Raw genomic sequence first — 24,098 nt, 5'->3', positions numbered from 1 at the left:
AATAGACAAGCTTAGCAGAGAGGCTGTTGTTCATTTTTAGTGCTATCAGAGTATAAAGAAAGAAGACATTCTTTTATTTAGCTTGCTATTTGTAGACCACTAAAAGGTACAAGTGACCTCATTAAAGGGAAGAAAAATGTACAGTTTGAAATATGTTTCCATTAGTTTACAAGGCTAAAAAGAATAGCATCTGGAGGTTATTCAATTTTATAAAAGATTTTGTGATTTAGTGATTAAAATTCTTGTCTCCATATCCTCTTTCTGGAATTACCATATCTCTAGGATACGTCAACAAAAGGAGACTTATCAGCTAATGAAGGATTTTTTTCAAAGGACATTTCAGTTCGCATGTAAGAAAACCAAAAGTATCAGGGTGAGTTGTGGAAGGCTACAGCATGTAATTTAAGTGCAACATATGTAATATAATATCAAAATATTTTCATATTTAAAAGTTATTTGAAATAAAAAACAGCCAATTATTGTACTCAGTAAAGATAAACAAAACCAATTTTAAAGTGATGGCTGATATCAGCAGAAAATGTACAACAATTGCTTTGTACCACTGGACTATGAGGGAAACATCTGAGAATTATTAATGATTACTAAATTGCTCTTCACAGTGTGGAGGCCAAGAAAAATCAAAGCCATTCCACCTCAAGTTTAGCGTTAGCACAAGTACAGCCATTTTAGGCCCCTGTGAATAAGAGCTGAACTTTATGGGAAAAACTGCAGAATGTCCTCAGTGTCCTCGGCAGGTAATCCCATATCAGAAAGACAACAGAGCCCATGCTCATGGTAGAAAATCCCATATTAGAATAAGAACAGACCCCAAGCCAAGGGCAGGAAGCCCCTATTAGAATAAGAACAGAGCTCAATGCCCTTGAAAGCCCCCTATCAGAATATAAACAGAACTTGAGATTCCTCCATCCCTTCTGAAAATCCCCTAGACCAGCCCATAAAAACCCAGCTGTAACCCACTTTGGGGTCCAAGTCCCTGTTCCGCTGTGTCGGGTATACCTGGACCCAAGCTCAAGCTTGCTAATAAACCCTCGTGCGCTTGCATCGTTGTCAGCTCCTCGGTGGTTTCTTGGATTCGCAATCTTGGGCACAACAACAGTACTGATTACACTTTGCACTATATCTTGCAATTAGGTAGATGTATAATTATTACACATTACCATCGTATTACTATTCTTATACATTCATTCTTTATTCTTTTAGGTCCCTTAAAGAATCAATGGTATTCCTGGAAGCTAAAATAGATTTCATTTACATTAATGCAAGTTCTGATTAGTTAATGGAAAATAATTCTATGCAAGTTCCTGTATTGAATTATCCTTTATAGGTTTTTCACATGACTCTCTACTCTTTGTTTATTAGTATTTGTGGAGTGAAATGTAGTTCAAAAGAAGGAAGATGTTCTTCCTTTTATCTTTTCTGACTCTTTTTAAATGCAAGATTAATCATGTTACTCACTAAACATGACTTCTGAAAATCACATTTGGTCATTGAAGAACTATTTTTTTCTCTTTTATGGACTTCAATTCCCAATAGTGATGATATCTTACCATTTGCTGTGAGAAGGAAAACATAGCTGTGGTCCTAAAAGAAATTAAAAATATACTCTATTCTTGGTATATCACCATTAATGGGAATATAAATTTGTAAGAACATCGCAAAGGCATTTGTTCTATCCAAAGTATTTGTCTTGTTTACCATGATGCTGTGGGATCCATGTTAAGAGATACACACATAAATGGCCCGCACCACTATAGAGTGCTGTTGTTTTATTTGCTTGGTTTGGGTGTTTAATGAGTTAACCATCACTATCTCTAAAGTATGAAGTAGGTCAAAAAATATAAATACCTTAGAAATGAAATATAAATATGTAAGCATATGTATAGGGGGAAATGTGAAAATATTTATATTTCTAGAAATGTCTATATTTCTATAAAATGTATAAATGAACATAAAAATGTCAAACAGTAAGACTTTTAGTTCTAGAATATAAAAGTTCAGGTTTGTCATATTCTTTAGTTAGACACAAAGATATTTCTTCTCAAAGTAACACATTTATTGTAAAAATGCACTTTGGGTGTCATGTTCATCATGAGTGTTTCAGAATTTGAGACATATAAAAAATTTTTTTAGGTAATCTCTAGACCCAACGTGAGACTCAAACTTATAAACAACCCCAAGATCAAAAGTCACATGCTCCACTGACTGAACCAGCCAGGCACCCTTAAAAATTATTTTTAATGGGGTGAGTAGTTTCTATTTTCTCAACCAGATTTTCCAATATTTATTTCATAATCATATCCTTATAGATACAGTTAATTTTAATTACAAGACACTATTCTAACATTTTGCTATATGCATGAAATAGTCAATATCTCATCTTCTCAAAATGAGGTAAGTCGTCTTCCGGGACAGTCTCATACAGACTCATGGAGATGTTGGTAATCAATACAAAGAACATTTAAATAGAGATGAGTGATTTTTCATGTCTCAAAACAGAAATTAATAAATCAGACAAATTCAGTTTTTACAAGAATGGCATAAAATAAAAAATCACAAAGGAAATATAACGATTACTCCAACAGCCCCCTGTAATCAAGCCAGTATCAGAGAAAGAAGAAAATTCTTCAAGGTAAATGTTTCACACTAAGGTTTTTTCTGTTCATTTTCTTGATGTTTATTTAGGAATCACAGCTGGGGTTTTTCACATTAACTTACATATTCTCTAAAATTGTGCCCTATGATTAGAGCTTCTATAATGATGGAATAAAGAAAGGGGCAGGGGGATCCCTGGGTGGTGTAGCAGTTTGGCACCTGCCTTTGGCTCAGGGTGCGGTCCTGGAGACCCGGGATCGAATCCCATGTCGGGCTCCCGGTACTTGGGGCCTACTTCTCCCTCTGCCTATGTCTCTGCCTCTCTCTCTCTCTCTCTCTCTGTGACTATCATAAATAAATTAAAAAAAAAAAGAAAGGGGCATTCTGGAGACATGATAAATGCCTATTTGGAGCCACAGGACTGAATTATCTGCTTTACAGAACTCAGAGTACATTCTCTGCAAAACTCTTATTATGTAACTGACAGCATTTTGCTAATATTTTTGTCCCTTCGCTTATTTATGTAAGAACTCATTAATGTATGTGATAAAGAACTGTGTGATGCTACGTTGTCCTACAATGCAGTATAGGAAAGGGTCTTTTCTGGAATACAAACTCAATGGTATTTTCTTTACAATTCAGTTCATTTTGTAACATATTACATATTATATACGAAGTACCTACTATGTGAGAAGTATAAGACCCTGTGTTTGACCCTACAAGGGATGGGATATAACAAGATAAATATGACTTAATCCAACAAAATTACAATCTCCTTTTTTTAAAGATTTTATTTATTTATTTATTAATGAGAGACACACACAGAGAGAGAGGCAGAGATACAGGCAGAGGGAGAAGCAGGCTCCACGCAGGGAGCCCGACATGGGACTCGATCCTGGGTCTCCAGGATCAGGCCCTGGGCCGAAGGCGGCGCTAAACTGCTAAGCCACCCGGGCTGCCCAAATTACAATCTCATAAAGAAAACAGGACATGTAGCATTAGTTACTCTACTATAATCTCCCCCATAAAAGTGTCACGGGAATGATTTAAACATGGAGTAGACATATAGAGGACAGAGATAATTTCTTAATAGAGAAGGCTGAGGGAAAAGATATTTGATCCCATGACTTAGGTAGCAGTCACAATACTTTCAATCCAAATATCAGGCATACACTAAAAAAGTTGGTACAGGCTTGGTTTCATAGTTTTTGGTCAATGGCATCATAACTCATTAGCATCTGCTAACACATCAGAAATTCCCCCATGGTCTCCCTCAGCAGTCCTCCATTTATTGTCCTCTTCATCCCTACTCCTGGACCTCTTCCACAAGGCTTCCATGGCACAGAAGACTCTGGGATCATCCCAACCCTCTCTGCTTAGACACACACAACTGCCTCCTAGGAGTCCCAGTGGGAACAGGGACAGTCCTTTTTTGACTTCTCTATTCTTTAGAGTCCTCTAAATTTTTCTGCAGCTGTGATCACCTCTTACCTTTAGGGGACACTACTTTGAGGTAAAAAGATTTTGTGGGAAAGATCCACAGTGGTGTGCACAAATGTATAACATATTGAAAAATGGCTAAGATGTTGCCATGCTGATGGATGCCTGGGTGGCTCGGTGTTTGAGCATCTGCCTTTGGCTCAGGGCATGATCCCAGGGCCCTGGGATCAAGTCCTGCATTGGGCTCCCTGTGAGGAGCCTGCTTCTCCCTCGGCCTCTGTCTCTGCCTCTCTCTCTATGTGTGTCTTATGAATAAATATATAAAATCTTTTTTTTAAAAGGATTTTGCCATGCTGAGATGACAGAATGAACTACTCTTTATATATTGCAATTAGGAAAGTTTAGAGGCCAGTTTCAAAGTGCCACCTCAAAAAATGGGCTGGGGGTAGTGGTACTTTGTCTGGTTTGTCTGGGTGAAAGGAGAAGTAACAGGAGTGACTCAGTCAACATTCTGCCCATAGTGAAGTCATGTACCACAACATAGTAGAACAGCCATTCACTCATTCTTCCTTCCATGAACCCAATACATCTAACATATATGTATCTTATGCTCTATCCAAGTACATGTGTCTTTGAGGTCAAGCCTAATTCATCTGTGAATCCTCAGCACCTAGTTGAAATGATGGGGATATATAATAAATTAATGATATACATTGATGATATATACTGAATTATGGTATTAAAGAGTAAATCAATCAGTACTTGGAAGGAAAGATTAAAGGAAGACTACACAGTTATGATAATGTTGCTTTCCATGTTCTCTATTTCATTTTATCCACCTCATCAACTGATTATGCTGGAAAGTTTTCACAAGGATTTAAGTGCAGAATATGTAATGGACACTGACATCATTGATCTTGTATCTTAAAAAGTATAAAAGCCAGGTTATAATATTAAGTCTGTATGAATCAGGTACCAGTAACATTTAAATGTATAACACTTTTGCTAGAGTTAGCAGTGGATGGGCCCTTAAAAGATCATTATAATAAAGTGTTCCTTATGTACATCTAGAAGCACCCAAGAGTTAATTTTTTAAGAGAACCTACTATTGAGGAGCTCATGTACTCACCTACCATGATTCCCCACTATTTATAAGATAACATCTAAATTACTAGTGAAGCATTTAAAGACCACAGATACATAACATGACCTCAACTCCCCCACTACTCCTGTACATATTTTCTGATCTAATCAAACATATGTTACACATTGCAATTTTCCACCTCTGTTTATTTACACATGGCTCTCTTCTGTTCTCTCCTCCCTTTTACTGAAACAGAAATGTATCATATCTTTCAAAGTTCAGCACACAGCCCATCTCCATCAGGAACATTTTGCTGACTATGCCTCTTCCAAACCCTAAAAAAACACTTGTTATCATTAATGACTATTTGGTATTCAGTAAATCATGTGCATGCATGTATCTGTGCATGTGTGGTTTGTGTATTTAAATGCAGCTATCTTCTCTCCCAAGTCAGGCTGGAAATTGCTATCTGACAAAATATATTTCACCGATTTTTAAATATCCATATCACCCAACAGGTTATTTTTCAATTAGTTCATTGGTGATTATGATCATAGTTTTATTTTTTCTATTTAAAAATATTTTATTATTTATTTATTTATTTATTTATTTATTTATTATTTATTTATTTATTTTAGAGAGAGAGAGAGAGAGAGTGGAGGGAGGGAAGGAAGGAGAGGGAGAGAGAAAATCTTGAAACAGGTTCAATGCTGACTGCCTAGCCCAATGTGAGGTTCAATCCCAGGATCCTGAGATCATGACCCAAGTCGCAATTGAGAGTTGGCCACTTAACTGACTGAATCACCCAGGCACCCCATGATGGTAGTTTTAAATGTAAATTAAGAAAAATATCAGAAATCCATATTATCAGAAATCCGATATTTTCTTTGATAATTTAAAAAACATAAATAAGTAAATACAATTAAGTACATTAATCACTCTGAACTTTAACTCATCTTGAGTCCCCTGTTTCTTCACTCTGATCTCCCTAATTTACTTTTACTTTCTGAATACCACACTAACAAATACAAGGTTTTATCTGGAAGGCAAATGGGTAAATTCTAGTTTTTTCAAGCAGAAGAAATGTATGGTATCCATGTGTTTCAGTGAAAAATAACCTATAGGTGTAATTAAGTGCATTAACTGTTAGCATAATTTATGGACCAGAGTTGTCAAAAAGAAGGCACTGGGGCTAAAATAAGAACATAGAATCTTAGTTATGAACATTGATTTTTTTAATCGTACAGCCCTGAATTTCAATCCTATTCTAGATTATTTACCATGTGAATTTGGAAAAGTTTTAAAATCTATTTAAGGGACACCTGGGTGGCTCAGCTGTTGAACGTCTGCCTTTGGCTCAAGGTGTGATCCCCGAGTTCCCGGATCGAGTCCCACATCAGGCTCTTTGCCCAGAGCCTGCTTCTTCCTCTGCCTATGTCTCTGCCTCTCTCTGTGTTTTTTCATGAATAAATAAGTAAATAAAAAAAAATAAATCTTGTTGCTTATGAGTCTTCAAGATTTAGCTTTCTAGGAAACAAAAAAGATTCATGGCATAGAGTCGAAGATTTCGGTGGCAATCCCATGGGAAAAGCCCCAAACCACTGGGGAGGTACATGGGATATCTGCACCATTTCCTGCATGGAAACCAAAAGGAAGCAGAAATTTCTCACAGAATAATGAGCTGACATGTCTAAGAAAGAAGGGGCCCTCTATGTCCATGCAGAGTTGCTTATACCTCAACATGGAACAGATCAGTTAGTAAATGTATTTCAATCAGTCCCAGAATAGTATGGAAGAAATAGAAAGCCACTGCGATTGAGAGACATGCCTCAGCAACAGGTGTACAGACCAATTTCCCACGGTCAGATAGCAGTCTGGACACCTCAGCGGCTATTAGTATACATCAATGACACAGAACAATCAGATAAGTGCCACTTCACCATTTTACAGCCTCTGCAGCACCAAAAGACTCCAGAACATAGACACACTCATGGGGGCAATTAAGAAATCCTAAATCTCTAGCAGTCTTGGAACAGAGAATCAAACTAGACATCAAGTGAGCTATTTAGAACTACAGAACTGTACATTTCTTACATATGCCAGTGTATAGACGGAGATTGCTATCAGTGTAGATAGAATATATGATCCATGCATTGTTTTCCCATTCCCAGAAAGGCTTCCCCTGTCAAATAGGTTTGGAAAATTCATACTTTCCCTTTGAAAGTCAAATGCCCCAATTTTTTTTCCATATATATTTGACATTACTTGACCCTTTTGAAGTGACCCCATTAATTAATCATCCTGGGAACATTTACACTACATGAACATGCTGTATATTGGCCATGGTGAAAATAAGGCTAAGTGAATTAAAATACACTAATCAACCTTCTTCCTTAGATACAGGCCACAAGACCATGAAAAGCAGTACTTTCAGAAACTCGGCCTTTTGGCGGTGCGCTGGCACTTGCCAAAACAACCAGTGCACTACTGCACCATCGGCAAAACCAGGACAGCTCTTTGGAGTTTCCCTCATGGATGTCTATGATAATGACAACTTGCCCTTCCCAATTCTGGTAGGTCTCAGTTTGGTCTTTTATTGCCTCCCTGAGGAGAAGAAACTCGGAGAGGCCAAGTGTTTTCATACAAACCTACCCCCAAATATGGAAATTATTAGACAGCCCCTGGCTGTGGCTGAGAAGCCTTGGTAGTATCATTTGATTTAGCCACTGCAGAGTCATGAGGCCAATACATCAGGACAACTTTTTGTCCATTCCACTTGTTTCCATAGAGACCCATGTAGGCCTGTTCAGATCAGTCAAAATGGACTCTGTGTGCATGAATCATCTTCACATTTTCCCATTGTTTTCTGAACTCACAGTAGACTCCAGTCTCCTTCAACTGAGTCTACTTAATCTAACAACAGAAAACATCTTACCTAAGCATAAAGACTCATCCTACGGCAAATATGAATCCATTAATCCTAACAGTATATGTTAAATGACAGCCACAGAGTTTGACCTGTGTTATCTCAAATCGGTCTACTGAATTGTTACTGTGGAAATTTACAAAGTACCCAGTACCTCTGAAAGCACTACACTAGATTTGGGAATGTTATGCTAGGTGTGAAGACATATACCACGTTAGTTACATGCTAGCTACTACCCCGGTCCTTGTATCACAGCAATTTTGGGGGTAGCTAGAACTATCATCCTCCACACTTTACAAATGAATTAGAAATGTTTCAGTACAGTTCGCATGTGCCCCAGGTCACACAATAGAATAGAAGGATAATAGATTTCCGATCCCTTGGTCTTTCTGACTCCAGCCCTTATTATCTTTCTACACTGCAGGGAGAGGACATGACGATAGAGCAAAGGACAGTGAAAGACTCAAGAAGGAAATGTAATTGGAGAATAAGAAGAGAGCATTTGAGCTTGATTTTAATAGAGGAAAGGAAATAGAGGTAGTAGGAATGCAGCATGCAATCACTTAAAGACGAATCAACAAATGGGAAATGAGTATGGCAAAAAGATTTCCATACTTGGGGGAAGAGCATCTATGGAAGGGATAAGGAGAAAAGACTGGTAAAGTAGGAGACAGGCAAGGATTCCACAAAGGCCTTGAAACATGGAGTTTGATTTAAAAGGGTAAATACAATGAAAAAAATCAAATTAAAATAAGTGATTACAATGTTTCAGTGTATGACTGTAAGGTGGATTTTTGGGTAGAAACTATAGAGAGACATTGACTAAAGAATCTAAATGGACTTTAGTCCCCCCAGCTGTAAAACCACATATTGTCACATTCCCTAGGTCTTTCAAAAAGGAAGCAAGCTTTTGCTCTGGGATTGGGATATGAAATGCCATATACTATTCTTCTTTTCCTACAGGATATGCTTTCATTTATCAATCAGAAAGGACCACTCACGAAAGGCATCTTCAGAAAATCAGGAAGTAGAAAATCATGCAGAATCCTAAAGGAGAAACTAAATTCTGGGGACAGAGTGAACTTGGACAGCGAATCTGTTCTTGTGGTAGCATCTGTTTTAAAGGTGGGGAAAGTTCTAGCTTTATCCACACATGAGTAGCTCAAGTGGTGATTGGTGTCTTTCAATCATGATTTTCCAAGAACCATCATAGGCATAACTGATTAAGAATTTGACACACTGGAAAAAACTTCATGAAATCAAAATTTAAGGAAGATACTGTAGGAGTTAAAAGCCCCATACATTAGAAATACTTTGTTTTTACCACACACCCCCACCTGAAGGCTCCATGCAGAATACTAATACTAATATGACTACTAGTAATAATAAGAAATTTCAAAATATCCACTGGCACATACATAATGTTCACCAAAGCAAACATCCTGCTTTTGATGACTTCCTCACCACCCTCCTAATGAAGGCAGTTTCCAAAAGAAAAATCATATGAAACATTTGAAAATAGACATAGAAGTTCACAATAGTAAGCAAATGTTTACTTTATCAGGAATCCAAAAAGGCTCAGTGAGGTGACCAAATCATTCTTAACCATCATTGTCTCCTGTTTCTTAGTGCCTTTTACTTTATAAGTCATGGAGGAAAGATTTTGCCATTTGTGTCTGCTTTCACCACATCCTAAGCATCCTTTAGTTAATATTTGTGATGTCCAGCCCACCATCCAAAGTGATAACAACATGGCAACCAGCTCTTGCTGCATGCCTCTTTTGATAAATCTAACTTTTGAAGTAGGTGCAACGGACAAAAGTAGTTTGGAATTCTGAAAATTCAATGGATCGACTCAAGAAATAGATTAATTTCGAAATTATATACCTAAATCACAGATATCCCATTGTATTGCTAAAATGGTAATGGAGAAAGAAGTGAGAACTAAAACAAAGAATTTAATCCATCTACCTTGGTACATGCTAACAGCTCTAAACAAAACTATGGTAATGCAGTAATGATGACACTCTTAGAATCAAGATCATATTTGGTCCTTCCTTGTCACATTTGGTCTTTCCTTCTCCGCCATTACTGTTCAACTATACAATAAATAGCAATACTCCCTGACCACTACTACACTGGGCTACAGTAAAACACACCACTAAATATATATATATATATATAGGGATCAAGAGACAGGGGAAAGAATGATGATACATTAGGTACTCGGGTAACATGATAAGTGTAGCCCTCTTTAAGGTGCACACATGGAATTGATGCTTCTAGCAAGACTTAGTAGGGTCTTTTCTATTTCCATGTTATAAGCACAGACTAGGAAGATGGTGACCACATGTGCATAGAGTTCTTACACATTTCAAAAGTTTTCCCTTCCTAAAGTTGACTAATCTTTGTGGGGAATCAGACTCTGCAACCTTGGCCTGAATAGTATCATGTCAAACTATCTGGAGAATTGGCCTACACTAGAAATGAATATATCCTCAGGACCATCATGAGTTTGCCATTAGACCGTCTACTTTTATACAGTTAAAGAAAGGAAGAATGAAGCAGTTATGAGAGTAGCTTTTGTAATAGTTTGCAAAAAAGTACACAAAAGAGTAAGTGCCATATGATGGAAGGGAGCTTTGTCTTCCTTTCCACTGAAGCCTAGGCTCTGCTTTGATGCTTTCATTTTTGTTGGAGAAAATCTACTCTCCTGCTTTTGCATGTGCAAGTAAATGGATAGTTAGAGCTGAGCTCTGTGTGGGTCACAGTTTGAGTATCTATGAAGGAAGTAGGGACTGAAGTGAAGTTTCAACTCAGTGTTTTCTCTGTAAAACTTCCAATATATATTTTCTATTTTATATCTATGTTTGTTTGTATATATCTTTTTTTTATCTACATAAGGATTTTCTTCGAAATATCCAAGGATGTATATTTTCATTCTACCTTTATGATAAATGGCTTGGCGTTATTGATGAATTGACTGAGGAGGAGAAAATAAATGCAGCCCAAAGGCAATGATGCAATAATTGCTCTAATCTGGTCATGTCTCAGAAATACAGCCAATATGCTATTAGGAAAATATTGTCTTACTTTTTGCCACTTTGTCCACTAAAATACCGATCAATGCCAAAGAGTTTTAATTCTTCACACCTGTGGAGGCCAGTTTCAGAATACAGGCAAGCCTCATGGCTATTATTGCTCTTCACCTGACCTTATTAATGTGGAATCCTTAGCCATTGTACACCTTCTGAATATATGAAACTGGTAGACAAAACTCAGTGGCCTAAGAGAGATCCTAGAGCATCAACAGCCCATGGTATAACCTTATGTTTGTCAAACATTTAACCAGAGAGGGTTAGCCCAGAAATCGAATTCAGTGAAACATTTTCGTATACATTCATGCCTGGAACTCTGCTACAGCGGGTTGTGTACTAGATCTAGAGAGATGTTCTCTGTTCTCTGTCTCTATGCTTCCAGCTTCCTAAGTGCAATGACTTGCCTTATTCAGAAGTGCATCTTTCTGACTTTAGGCTTCTAGCCCAGCTACCAAAAGCGAACGTTGTTCTCTTGTGATACCTTTTTGGGGTGTTATACAACATTAAGCAATGAACCTCATCCAATCAGATGACAGCTTTTATTTTATCACTGCATATAGCCCCAAGCATTCTTTGTCTGCCTAATTCCTGGAGCTTGGAATTGTAAGACAACTTCATAAAAAAAGGTAGAGAGAGCTCTCATTTGTGTCCTCTGGGGTTTAGAATCCATGCTTTGAATCTGAAATGTGTGGTAGTAAATTGGATGGATCAGTACTGAAAAGAGCACATCTTCATAGGCCTCCTTGGAATGGCAGAGTTCGTTATCCTACTCTGGTGGAAATTGGGAAGGGGTGTTGTTAAAGTGGTAAATGCAGAGCAGTTGAGTCGCTTCCTTCCCATCCAAGATATTCAATACTAGACTGACTAAACAAAAGAGAGAGAAGAGTGGTGTGATATGGTAGGAATGAACCTGGGCTCTGGAGTTTGACAAGCCAAGGTTAAACTCTCAGCCTGATCCTTGAGCGGGGAACTTGTAACCTTGGGCAAAGCCATGGCTCCTCATGACACAGTGGTAACAACACCCAGCTCCTCTGGTCATTACTGGCAGATTCTAGTTGGCTCGGGCACTATGAGCACCCATGGCTCCAAACACATTGGCCTTGCTCTGCAAGTTGTGGCTCATTTAGAAAAATACTTGGCTACTCTTTTGCCTCTGCTACATCAGACAGAAACTACTAGAGTATTCCAGGAATTCCTAATGTAGTCACACCTGCCTAATAAGATGACAGCTTTATCCCAAGCTCATGTCTAGAGCCAGCATTAGGCAAAGCAAGACATGAGAAGGGACTGCTGTTAGATAGACAGACATGTTTTCTCTCCAGCCATGTGAGATTTTCCTCAAGAAACAAACAAACAAAAAAAACCTATGATAATCTCCACCTTCCAACTAAGATACTTCCTCATTTAAGAAATGGATTTCATAAGTTTTTGTCTATGGTTTACATATTTAAATAAGACATTATACAGAAGTTACAATCCAATATAAACTGGAAACGAAAATTTGAAAAATAAGTAAAGTTTAATAAAGTAGGTTACTTTGAAAACCATCCTAGTTTTAAAAATGTAACCATTGATATCACAAAGTTAGCTATTAAACTAGGCCACAAATTAGAACTTTAGCCCACTGACTAGTAGTATTTTAAAATCTGTACCGAAAGTACACTGTAAAGTATCACTCTATTTTATTTTTCTTAGGGAACTCAGGTTTCTATATATTTTTTATCAACTCTGCATTCTTCTTAGAAGTCTTTCACATTATTGGTTAGATCCAAGATTTATAAACAAAATGTGACTTATAGCTATGCCATATAAAAAAGAGCACCCCTTTGTGGACTTTTTGCATTACAGGCTTGTCTTGTACACTTTTTGATTGAAAATTGCCTCTAGATATTTGGAGAAGACATCACTTCTCTCTTGGGAGAGAATTCAATGAGTTGTGATAACAATGAGAAGGCTGCAGGTACTGTGAATAATTTAATTGGCTTTGGCCAGATGCAGACAGTAAGGTTGCTGGGGGTCATGGTAGATACTTAGCCCCGTTTTGGAGCCCAGAGCATCCCCAGGGCAATAATTCCCAGCTGCTCCTTCTTCTGAAGGCTGGCTCACAGTTCAAGGGAGGTTTCATACTGTTGGAGAACAAAGAAAGCATAGAAACTTCAAAAAGTTTCTAGCTGTATTAGGAGATAGCATGGTATGTTAGAGTGTTTGGGAATTTTTTTAAACACAGTTTTAAATGGATCTCACATATATATTATATATGTAGTTAAGCATATAATGCATAATTTTGTATTTCTATTTGTAATATATAAATGTGTTTTGTTTGAAACCAGAGCGCAAGGCTTTATTCCTCCTCCCTCCTCGTTTGGCTCAGTGGTCTTGAGGTACCATAGGATTCCAGTGCTCTTTAAAATGAGTTGAAAAGAACCAACATCATTGAGTAAAAAGGACCTGACTTGACTTCAAACCACCTCTCCAGAGTACAAACTCCAGTGCTCCCATTAATCAGCTATATGACATTTGACCTATTACTCAAGCTCAGTATCAGTTTATTCATCCCTAACATGTGGATAAAAATAATGTCTAAATCTCAGATATGCTGTAAAGATTAAATAAGATAATGGATGTAAAATACGTTTCTAATAAAGTAATTAATAGAACTAGGAGAAGTTCCCCTGAGACTAGAGTGAGTATTATTGGAGCCTAGCTGACCACAGCTCTCTGGCAACACCCCATTTTGTAAAACAGAGTTTAGATTCAGAACCTGGAGACACATATCATAAATCCCTCCATAGTTTTGACATCTGCATTTTATGACACATACCTCATTGTGTTGAGGAAATCTTTAGGGTAACCCACGTCATTAGGTATTAAGATTAGTCTTGTGTCATGTCTGAGAATATGTTGGTATAAGACAAGTGTTTGTTTTTCATCAGTGACATAAAAACAAACTGCTGAATCCAAGCCACTGAGAGTGATAGTGATTTCCAAAAAGGCAAAACTGTAGAATGCTACAAAGTACCCATCTGGCATGGGTCCATCCATCTACATGTCTACAGTTTACTAAGTCACTGAAGACTGGAATCTCCATAATGACGCTTGACGTTTCCTCTTTCTTTATTTTTCCAATGAATGATAAATGAACCCCATCCAACACCCAGCTATTTCCATTTAACGTTTTTTCCTTGGTCCCATATATTCATATTGAGGAAATCTTCCCACAAAATATCTCCTTTTTCTTCAATGCCTACCATATCCTATTACATATTTTTTGTATTGTATTTTAATGTATTGTATTGTACTGTACTGTATTGTGTTGTATGTTTTTATATGGATAATAAAAATCATTCCATAACTCAGTAGGTTAGACAACTATTTAACTTGGTTATGATTCACATAACACTTCACTGAAGGCTCAATTGAGGTCACTTGTGCAGTGACCTAATACTCTAGTTAGCCTGCAGCTCATCTGGAGCTAACCTAGGTGTCTGTCTATTGGAGCTGGCTCTCAATTGGTCCTCATGTCTTCCATAAGGTAACTTCTCCTCCTTTCATAGGGTGGAGGAAGAGTTCCCAGAACCAAAAGAGACTTTTCAAGAGTTAATGTTTGAGAGGACTGTGCAAAGGACCATGCCAAAGATGGTGGTTTACAAGATGAGGAAGCATTATTTCTTGAGACCACACATCATAAAACTCATGGCAGCACCACTACTACACATACCCTCTCTTCACTGGCTTTTAATCCTCAGTTCTCTACAACAGCATTTCCTAAGGGGTATTCCAAGTATGGTAGGAAGTATCTTTGAAGTACTAACTCATTTTTTTACCTCAGGTATTCCGTCCCTCATCCTTCTTCCCATCTTAAGCTGCCTTAAGAGACAACTAAATCACCTCCTCAGGGAATAGAAGAGGAGAATATGAGGAAAAGGAAGCTCTTTGTTGCTTATAAGTCTTAAAGATTTAGCTTTCTAGGAACCAAAAATGATTCATGGCATAGAGTAGAAGATTTTGGTGGCAAACTCATGGGAAAAGCTCAAAACCACTAGGCAGGTACATGGGATATCTGCACCATTTCCTGCATGGAAACCAAAAGGAAGCAGATATTCCTCACAGAATAGCGAGCTGACATGTCTAAGAAATATGGCCCTCTATGTCCACACAGAGTTTCTTATACCTCAACATGGAACAGATCGGTTAGTAAAAGTATCTCCATCAGTCACAGAATAGTATGGAAGAAACAGAAATCCACTGGGTTTGAAAGACATGCCTCATCAACAGGCACACAGACCAATTTCCCAGGTCAAGAGAGCAGTGCCGACACCTCAATGGCCATTAGTGTACATCAATGACACAGAGCAACCAGATAAGTGCCACTTCACCATTTTACAGCCTCCCTGGCACTAGAAGACTCCAGATCATAGACACACTCATGGGGGCAATTAAGAAATCCTAAAACTCTAGCAGTCTTGGAACAGAGAACCAAACTAGACATCAAGTGAGCTGTTTAGAACTACAGAAGTGTAGGTTTCTTACATATGCCAGTGTATAGACAGAGATTGGTATCTGTGCATATAGAATATATGATCCATGCATTGTTTTCCCATTCCCAGAAATGTTCCATTGTCAAATTGCTTTGGAAAATTCATACTTTCCTTTTGAAAGTCAAATGCCCCAAATTTTTCCACATTTATTTGACATTATTTGACTTTTTTGAAGTGACCCCAAAAATTAATCATCCTGGGGCCATTTATTGCCTTGTGCTGAGTAGAATATTATATATTTAGTTTAAGAGTCATAGGCAGCATCATTTATGTTAAAGTTGAGGAAACCGAAGCTTTAAAATGCTGAGCTTCCTAAGTGGCAGGACCAGGATGCTTCTGGTGGAGTGCTGGCACCCACATGAGTGGAGGTGGTGATGCACTCACTACATCCCAAAAAAGCCAAGAGGCCAGGTGTTTAAGGTCATTTGGTGAAATGTTGCTCATCTCTTTATCCTTCAACAGCTTGGCTCATCTGTTGACTTTTAAGGAATTCACTTATTTAAGCAATGTTAAGGTATCTTCAAAGGGAAACATTCATAGCTGACCACTCAAAACTCTGAATTAAGCTTTTCACTGCTGATCACCTTTTCTTTGGAAAGCTCTTCCTTTGATAGGGAATGTTGAGTAATTAAAAATCATCTCTGGAAACTGGTGGTAAATAAATGCATTTATAACCTCTCATTGTTTTGCTTTTTCGATGTTTTCTTTCAAGCCTTGTACTTGTGTGTAGATGTATATATACATGTATGTTTGAGTGTGTGTATGAGGAATTGTGTTTCCACAGTTCATTGTGGTTTAGGCTCTTTTCAGTAAATGTTAAACATATTTAACCGAAAACATCATCTCTGGGTGGGTTGGTGGGATATGACAAGAAAACACAGCCACCACATAGCCAGCATGTGATGACAACTTCCCAAGGACCCTGGCTGCAGATAGTCATCCTTGAAGATGACCCAGAGCAGAGGAACCAGAGAAGTATGGCTCAGGCAAATTGTGTCACGAGAGGCAGATCCTCTGCATGGGAGAAACTTGAGCACTGAGAAAGCCAAAGAGGATATCTGAGGCTGAGGGGAGTTGAGCTGTGAAAGCCTATGATTAGCAAACTCAGCTTGATTTGAATACTAAATCCTTCTAGCTTTTAAAATGAGATCTGACACCTGAACCCACTGATCACACCAGTAGAAAACACATCTACAGGTTCAGTGCCTCCTGATGCAGTGTAATCGACAGTAACTGATGGCACAGGAAATACTGACCTTGAGTGTGATCGAGTCTCTAGGTTTAACCATCAGTCTGAAGGATATGGGCAAGAAGTCATCAACACCATGAGGATGGTATTAGCCAACAACAGAACGTGGAGAATTCTATACAACAAATGACTCAGTTTCCCTCGTCTAGCCACTACAATGAACACGCTGTATAATAGCAATGGTGGAAACAAGGCTAAGTGAATTAAAATACACTAATCTCCCTTTTTCCTTAGATTCAGGCCAGAAAACCATTAAAATTAGTGCTTTCAGAAACTCGGCCTTTTGGCGGTGCGCTGGCACTTGAAGAACAACCAGTGCACAACTGCACCTTCTGCAAAACCCAGACAGCTCTTTTGAGTTTCCCTCATTGATATCTGTGATAATGACAACTTGCCCTTCCCAAATCTGGTAGGTTTCAGTTTGGTCTTTTATTGCCTTCCTGAGGAGGGGGAACTCGGAGAGGCCAAGTGTTTTCATGTAAACCTACACCCAAATGGAGAAATCATTGGACAGCCCCTGCTGTGGCTGAGAGGCTTTCGTAGTGTCATTTGATTTAGGTACTGCAGAGTCATGAGGCTAATACAACAGGACAAATTTTTGTCCATTCCACTTGTTTCCACAGAGACCTATGTAGCGCTGTTCAGATCAGTCAAAATAGACTGAGTACATGAATCATCTTCAATTCTGCCATTGTCTTCCTGAACTCACAGTAGTTTCAGGTCTCCTTCAACTGAGTCTACTAAATCTAACACTAGAAAACATCTTACCTAAGCATAAAGACTCATCTTGTGGCAAATATGAATCCATTAATCCTACCAGAATATGTTAAATGACAGCCACAGAGTTTGGTTATGTGTTATCTGAAATTGGTGTACTGAATTTTCAGTGTGGAAATTTACTGAGTACCCAGGACCTCTGCAAGCACTGCACTAGATTTGGGAATGTTATGCTAGGTGTGGAGAAATTTACTACATTACTTACTTGTTAGCTACTACCCCAGTCCTTACATCATGGTAATTTTTGGGGGTAGCTAAAACTATCATCCTCCACACTTTACAAATGAATTAGAAACTTCTCAGTAGAGTTTGCATGTGCCCCAGTTCCCACAATAGATCAGAAGCATAATAGGTTTCTGGTCCCTTGGTCTATCTCACTCCAGTCCTTATTATCTTTCTACACTGCAGGGAGAGGACATGAAGATAGACCAAAGGACAGTGAAAGACTCATGAAGGGACTGTAATCAGAGAATAAGAAGAGAGCATTTGAGCTTGATTTTAAAAGAGGAAATGAAATAGAGATAGTAGGAATGAAGGATGCAATCACTTAAAGAGGAATCAATGAAAGGGAAATGAGTATGGCAAAAAGTATTCCATACTTTGGGGAAGAGCATATATGTAAGGGAATAAGGAGAAAAGACTGGTAAAGTAGGAGACAGGCAAGGATTCCACAAAGGCCTTGAAACATGGAAGTTTGTTTAAAAGGGTAAATTCAATGAAAAAATCTTATTAAAATAAGTGATTACAATGTTTCAGTGTATGACTGTAAGGTGGATTTTTGGGTAGAAACTATAGAGAGACATTGACTAAAGAATCTAAATTGACTTTAGTCCCCCCAGCTGTAAAACCACATATTGTCACATTCCCTAGGTCTTTCAAAAAGGAAGCAAGCTTTTGCTCTGGGATTGGGATATGAAATGCCATATACTATTCTTCTTTTCCTACAGGATATGCTTTCATTTATCAATCAGAAAGGACCACTCACGAAAGGCATCTTCAGAAAATCAGGAAGTAGAAAATCATGCAGAATCCTAAAGGAGAAACTAAATTCTGGGGACAGAGTGAACTTGGACAGCGAATCTGTTCTTGTGGTAGCATCTGTTTTAAAGGTGGGGAAAGTTCTAGCTTTATCCACACATGAATAACTCAAGGTGTGATTGGTGTCTTTCATTATGATTGCCCAGGAACCATCATAGGCATAACTGATTAAGAACTTGACACACTGGAAAACACTTCATGAAATCAAAATTTAAGGAAGCTACTGTAGGATTTAAAAGCCCCATACATTAGAAATATATTCTGTTTTCACCATTCACCACCCGCCTGAAGGCTCCATGCAGAATACTAATACTAATATGACTACTAGTAATAATAAGAAATTTCAAAATATCCACTGGCACATACATAATGTTTACAAAGCAAACATCCTGCTTTTGATGACATCCTCACCGCCCTCCTAATGCAGGCAGTTTCCAAAAGAAAAATCATATGAAACATTTGAGAATAGACATAGAAGATTACAATAGTAAGCAAGTGTTTACTTTATGAGGAATCCAAAAAGGCTCAGTGAGGCAATCATTCTTAAGCATCATTTTCTCCTGTCTCTTAATGCCTTTTACTTTATAAGTCAGGGAGGAAGGATTTTGCCATTTGTGTCTGCTTTCACCACATCCTAAGCATCCTTTTATTAATATTTGAGATGTCTATCCCACCATCCAAGGTTATAACGACACGGTAACCAGCTCTAGCTACATGCCTCTTTTGATAAATCTAACTTTTGGAGTAGGCACAACAGACAAAAATAGTTTCAATTCTTAAAATTCAATAGATTGACTCAAAAAATAGATTTTTGAAATTATACAGCTAATTCACAGATATCCAGTTCTATTCCTAAAAGGGAAATGGAGAAAGAAGTGAGAACTAGAACAAACAATTTAATCCATCTACCTTGGCACTTGCTAACAGCTCTGAACAAAACTATGTTAAGGCAGTAATGAGGACACCCTTAGAATCAAGGTCATATTTGGTCCTTCCTTGTCCCCCATTACTGTTCAACTCTATGATAGATACCAATAGTCCCTGACCACTACTACACTGGGCTATAGTAAAACACACCAGTAAATATATGTATAGACAACAAGAGAAAGAGGAAAGAATGATGATACATTAAGTACTTGAATAGCATGGTAAGTGTGCCCTCTTTAAGCTGCACACATGGAATTGACGTTTCTAGCAAGACTTAGTAGGGTCTTTTCTATTTCTGTGTTATAATCACAGACTAGGAAGATGGTGACCAAGAGTATGTAGAGTTCTTAGACATTTCTAAAGTTTTCCCTTCCTAAAGTTGACTAATCTTTGTGGAGAATCAGACTCTGCAACCTTGGCCTGAATAGTATCATGTCAAACTATCTGGAGAATTGGCCTACACTAGAAATGAATATATCCTCAGGACCATCATGAGTTTGCCATTAGACTATCTGATACAGTGATTGAAAGGAAGAATGATGCAATTATGAGAGTAGTTTTTTTAGTAGTTTGCAAAAAAGCGCACAAAAGAGTAAGTGCCATATGCTAGAACGGAGCTTTGTCTTCATTTCCACTAAAGCCTAGGCTCTGCTTTGATGCTTTCGTTTTTGTTGGAGAAAATCCACACACCTGCTTTCTCATGTGCACGTCAATGGAGAGTCAGAGCTGAGCTCCGTGTGGGTCACAGTTTGGGTATCTATGAAGGAAGTAGGGACTTAACTGAAGTTTTCAACTAAGTGTTTTCTCTGTAATATTTCCAATGTGTGTGTGTGTGTGTGTGTGTGTGTGTGTGTGCGTGCGTGTATTTTTTATCTACATAGTATTTTCTTCTAAATATCCAAGGAAGTTTACTTTTATCCGACCTCTATGATAAGTGGCTTGGTGTTTTTGATGAAGTGACTGAGGAGGAGAAAATAAATGCAGCCCAGAGGTAATGATGCAATAATTTCTCTACTCTGGTCATGTCTCAGAAATACAGGCAATATACTTTTAGGAAAAGATTGGTTTACATTTGCCACTTTGTCCACTAAAGTAACAATCAAAGCCAAAGAGTTTCAATTCTTCAGACCCATGGAGGAATGTTTCAGAATACAGGCATGCCTTATGGCTATTATTGCTCTTTGCCTGACCTTATTAATGTAGAATCCTTAGCCATTGTACACCTTCTGAATATATGAAACTGGTAGACAAAACTCACTGGCCTAAGGGAGATCCTAGAGCATCAACAGCCCGTGGTGTAACCTTACGTTTGTCAAACATTTAACCAGAGTGGATTAGCTCAGAAATCGAATTCAGTGAAACATTTTCGTATACATTCATGCCTCGAACTCTGCTATAGCAGGTTGTGAACTAGATCTAGAAAGATGTTCTCCGTTCTACATCTCTATACTTCCAGCTTCCTAAGTGCAATGACTTGCCTTATTCAAAAGTGTATCTTTCTGACTTTAGGCTTCTAGCCCAGCTGCCAAAAGCGAATGTTGTTCTCTTGTGATACCTTTTTGGAGGGTTATACAACATTGAGCAACAATCTTCATCCAATCAGATGACAGCTTATAATTTATCAGAGAGTGTAGCCCCATGCATTCTTTGTCCACCTAATTCCTCCAGCTTTGAATTGATAGACAACTTTATAAAAAAGGTAAGAGCGCTCTCATTTGTGTCCCCTGAGGTTTAGAATCCATGCTTTGAATCTGAAATGTGTAGTAGTAAACTGGATGGATCAGTTCTGAAAAGTGCACAACTTCATAGGCTTCCTTGGAATGGCAGAGTTCGTTATCCTACTCTGGTGGAATATGGGAAGGGGTGTTGTTAAAGTGTGAAACGCAGAGCAGTTGAGTCGCTTTCTTCCCATCCAGGAGATTCAATACTAGACTACCTAAATAAACGAGAGAGAAGAGTGGTGTGATATGATTGAAAAGAACCTGGGCTCTGGAGTTTGACAAGTCAAGGTTAAACTCTCAGTCTGATCTTTGAGGGGTGGGGGAGCTTGTAACCTTGGGCAAAGCCATGGATTCCTGATAACACAATGGTAACAACATCTAGGTCCTCTGGTCAGTACTGGCACATCCTAGGTGGATCGGGCACTATGAGCACCCATGGCTCCAAACACATTGACCTTCCTCTGTAAGTTGTGGCTCATTTAGAAAAATACATGGCTACTGTTTTGCCTCTGTTACATCAGACAGAAACTAGTAGAATATTCCAGAACATCCTAATGGAGCCACACATGTCTAATAAGATGACAGCTTTTCCCCAAGCACATGCCGAGAGACAGCATTAGACAAAGGAAGACATGAGGAGGGACTGCAGTTATACAGACAGACATGTTTTCTCTCCAGCCATGTGAGTTTTTCCTCAAAAAAAAAAAACAAAAAACAAAAAACAAATACAAAGAAACCCTCAGGAATCTCCAAATTCCACTAAGATACTTCCTCATTTAAGAAATGGATTTCATAAGTTTTTCTCTATGCTTTATACATTTTAATTAGATATTATACAGAAGTTATAATCCAATATATACTGGAAACAAATTTTTAAAAAATAGGTAAAGTTTAATAAATTAGGTTACCTTGAAAACTATCTTAGTTTTAATGGTGTAACCATTGGTATCACAATGTTAGCTATTAAACTAGGCCACAAATTAGAACTTTAGCCCACTGACTAGTAGTATTTTAAAATTTATACCCAAAGTACAACAGAAAGTATCACTCTATGTTATTTTTTATTTGGGAACTCTGATTTCTGTATATTTTTTTTATCAACTCTGCATTCTTCTTAGAAGTCTTTCACATTATTGGTTAGATCCAAGATTTATAAACAAAATGTGACTTATAGCTATGCCATATGAAAAAGAGCACCCCTTTGTGGTCCTTTTCATTACAGGTTTCTCTTGTACACTTTTTGATTGAAAATTGCCTCAAGGTATTTGGAGAAGACATCACTTCTCTCTTGGGAGAGAATTCAATGAGTTGTGATAACAATGAGAAGGCTGCAGGTACTGTGAATAATTTAAGTGGCTTTAGCCAATGCAGACAGCAAGGTTGCCGCAGGTCTGGCAGATACTTACCCCTGTTCTGGATCCCAGAGCATCCCCAGGGCAATGATTCCCAGCTGCCTCTTCTTCTGAAGGCTGGCTCACAGGTCAAGGGAGGTTTCACACTGTTGGAGACCAAAAAAATCATAGAAACTTCAAGAAGTTTCTAGCAGTATTAGGAGATAGCATGGAATGATACAGTTTTAGGGAATTTTTTCGAACACAATTTTAAATGGATCCCACATATATATTATATTATATATGTTGTTAAGCATATAATACATAACTGTGTATTTCAATTTATAATATATAAATATGCTCTGGTTGTTCCTTTCCTATGAAGCACTGAAAATACCTGTTTACTTGGTTGTTTGTTTAGTTTGTTTAGTCAGCTGGCATGTTGCCTATTGCCTAAAATGTCAACTCAGTGAGGACAGGGACCATATCTGTCTTACTCACATCAGGATAGCCAAAGTTTAGCAAAAGTTTGCCATATAGCAGGTAATTCAGTAAATACTAATTGCTTCTAAGTGTCTCCTGTTTTGTTTTTTTTTTCACTCACTACACTGCCTGTAATGAGCCATTAATTCTCCTGGGGGGGGGGAAAACTGTTTCGTTTATTAATTCCCAAAGTAAAAAATGCTAAAAATAAAATAATAACAAAATGTCCCTGCTAGATACTTTATAGTCTCATATTACTGTTTCCCATACAAATCTTTCTGGTTTCTTATATTGAAGTGCGAGAGTGAGGTACTTGTCTCACAGAGACAAGCTCATGGACAAAGGAGAGTGAGTAAAGCGATAGAAGTTTATTAAGCAAGGATACAGAAAAAGCTCTCAGATACCCCTAACAGGGTTGCCACTGAGGGCTCTTCAGGCTGGTCTTTTACTGAAAACTTGGCCAGGGAGTTTGTGGCCTTGAGATTCTTGTGCAGTCTTGGTTTGAGCAAGGACTATTGATAACACCCTTAATGACTTACTTCTTTGTGGTCTGGTGACTTTCTCTGATTGCATTATAGCTGCCAAAGAAAAATACTCCCTCACCTCTGGGACCCTGTGGTCTGGTCTATTTTCTTATCTCTGTTTTTTTACATCTCGGCACCCTTGTGATTTCTGTAAGCCTGATTTCATGGCCCTCCCTCTATCTCTCCCTGCCCTTGCTCAGTATCACCTGAAAATCAAGATGTTTCAACACCCAGTGATAAAAATGGATATATCTACCCTCTACAAAAGAGCAATGTGGAATGATCAGGATACAATCCCAAGACTCATATGTTTTGTGGAAGGTCCAGAGTTCTGTGTTCATGACACTAC

General features: G+C 38.1%; 1 protein-coding gene and 2 long non-coding RNA genes across 19 annotated transcripts in view; 2 read left to right on the top strand and 1 right to left on the bottom strand.

Moving 5' to 3' along the window:
* The first annotated feature begins 1,011 nt into the window (after nucleotides 1-1,011).
* On the top strand, nucleotides 1,012-6,617 carry LOC144291591 (uncharacterized). Its single transcript, XR_013358925.1, has 3 exons — nucleotides 1,012-1,152; nucleotides 2,152-2,263; nucleotides 6,409-6,617. It is a non-coding gene; the product is annotated as an uncharacterized LOC144291591 (long non-coding RNA).
* LOC144291589 (uncharacterized) overlaps nucleotides 1,017-24,098 on the bottom strand; it is a 131,035-nt gene continuing 107,953 nt past the window's right edge. For 8 of the 17 annotated variants that reach the window (XM_077861189.1, XM_077861190.1, XM_077861191.1 and 5 more), the window contains 2 exons: nucleotides 22,818-22,909; nucleotides 19,545-21,626 (listed from right to left, as the gene is read on the bottom strand). Coding sequence is in view for 2 of the 17 variants with exons in the window: in XM_077861194.1 (XP_077717320.1) it covers nucleotides 22,905-22,909 (5 nt within the window). In the remaining 15 variants the exon portion in view is untranslated. Of the gene's footprint in view, nucleotides 1,101-5,800; nucleotides 13,288-19,544; nucleotides 21,627-22,817; nucleotides 22,910-24,098 lie in introns of those variants that run through there. The other 9 variants (XR_013358924.1, XM_077861188.1, XM_077861195.1 and 6 more) reach the window with 5 other exon arrangements.
* On the top strand, nucleotides 7,636-16,073 carry LOC144291592 (uncharacterized). Its single transcript, XR_013358926.1, has 3 exons — nucleotides 7,636-7,710; nucleotides 9,027-9,188; nucleotides 13,010-16,073. It is a non-coding gene; the product is annotated as an uncharacterized LOC144291592 (long non-coding RNA).

The sequence above is a fragment of the Canis aureus genome, chromosome 20, assembly GCF_053574225.1.
Source record: "Canis aureus isolate CA01 chromosome 20, VMU_Caureus_v.1.0, whole genome shotgun sequence".
In the NCBI taxonomy this organism is placed as follows: domain Eukaryota; kingdom Metazoa; phylum Chordata; class Mammalia; order Carnivora; family Canidae; genus Canis; species Canis aureus.
This window is presented reverse-complemented; position numbering and strand designations above follow the sequence as displayed.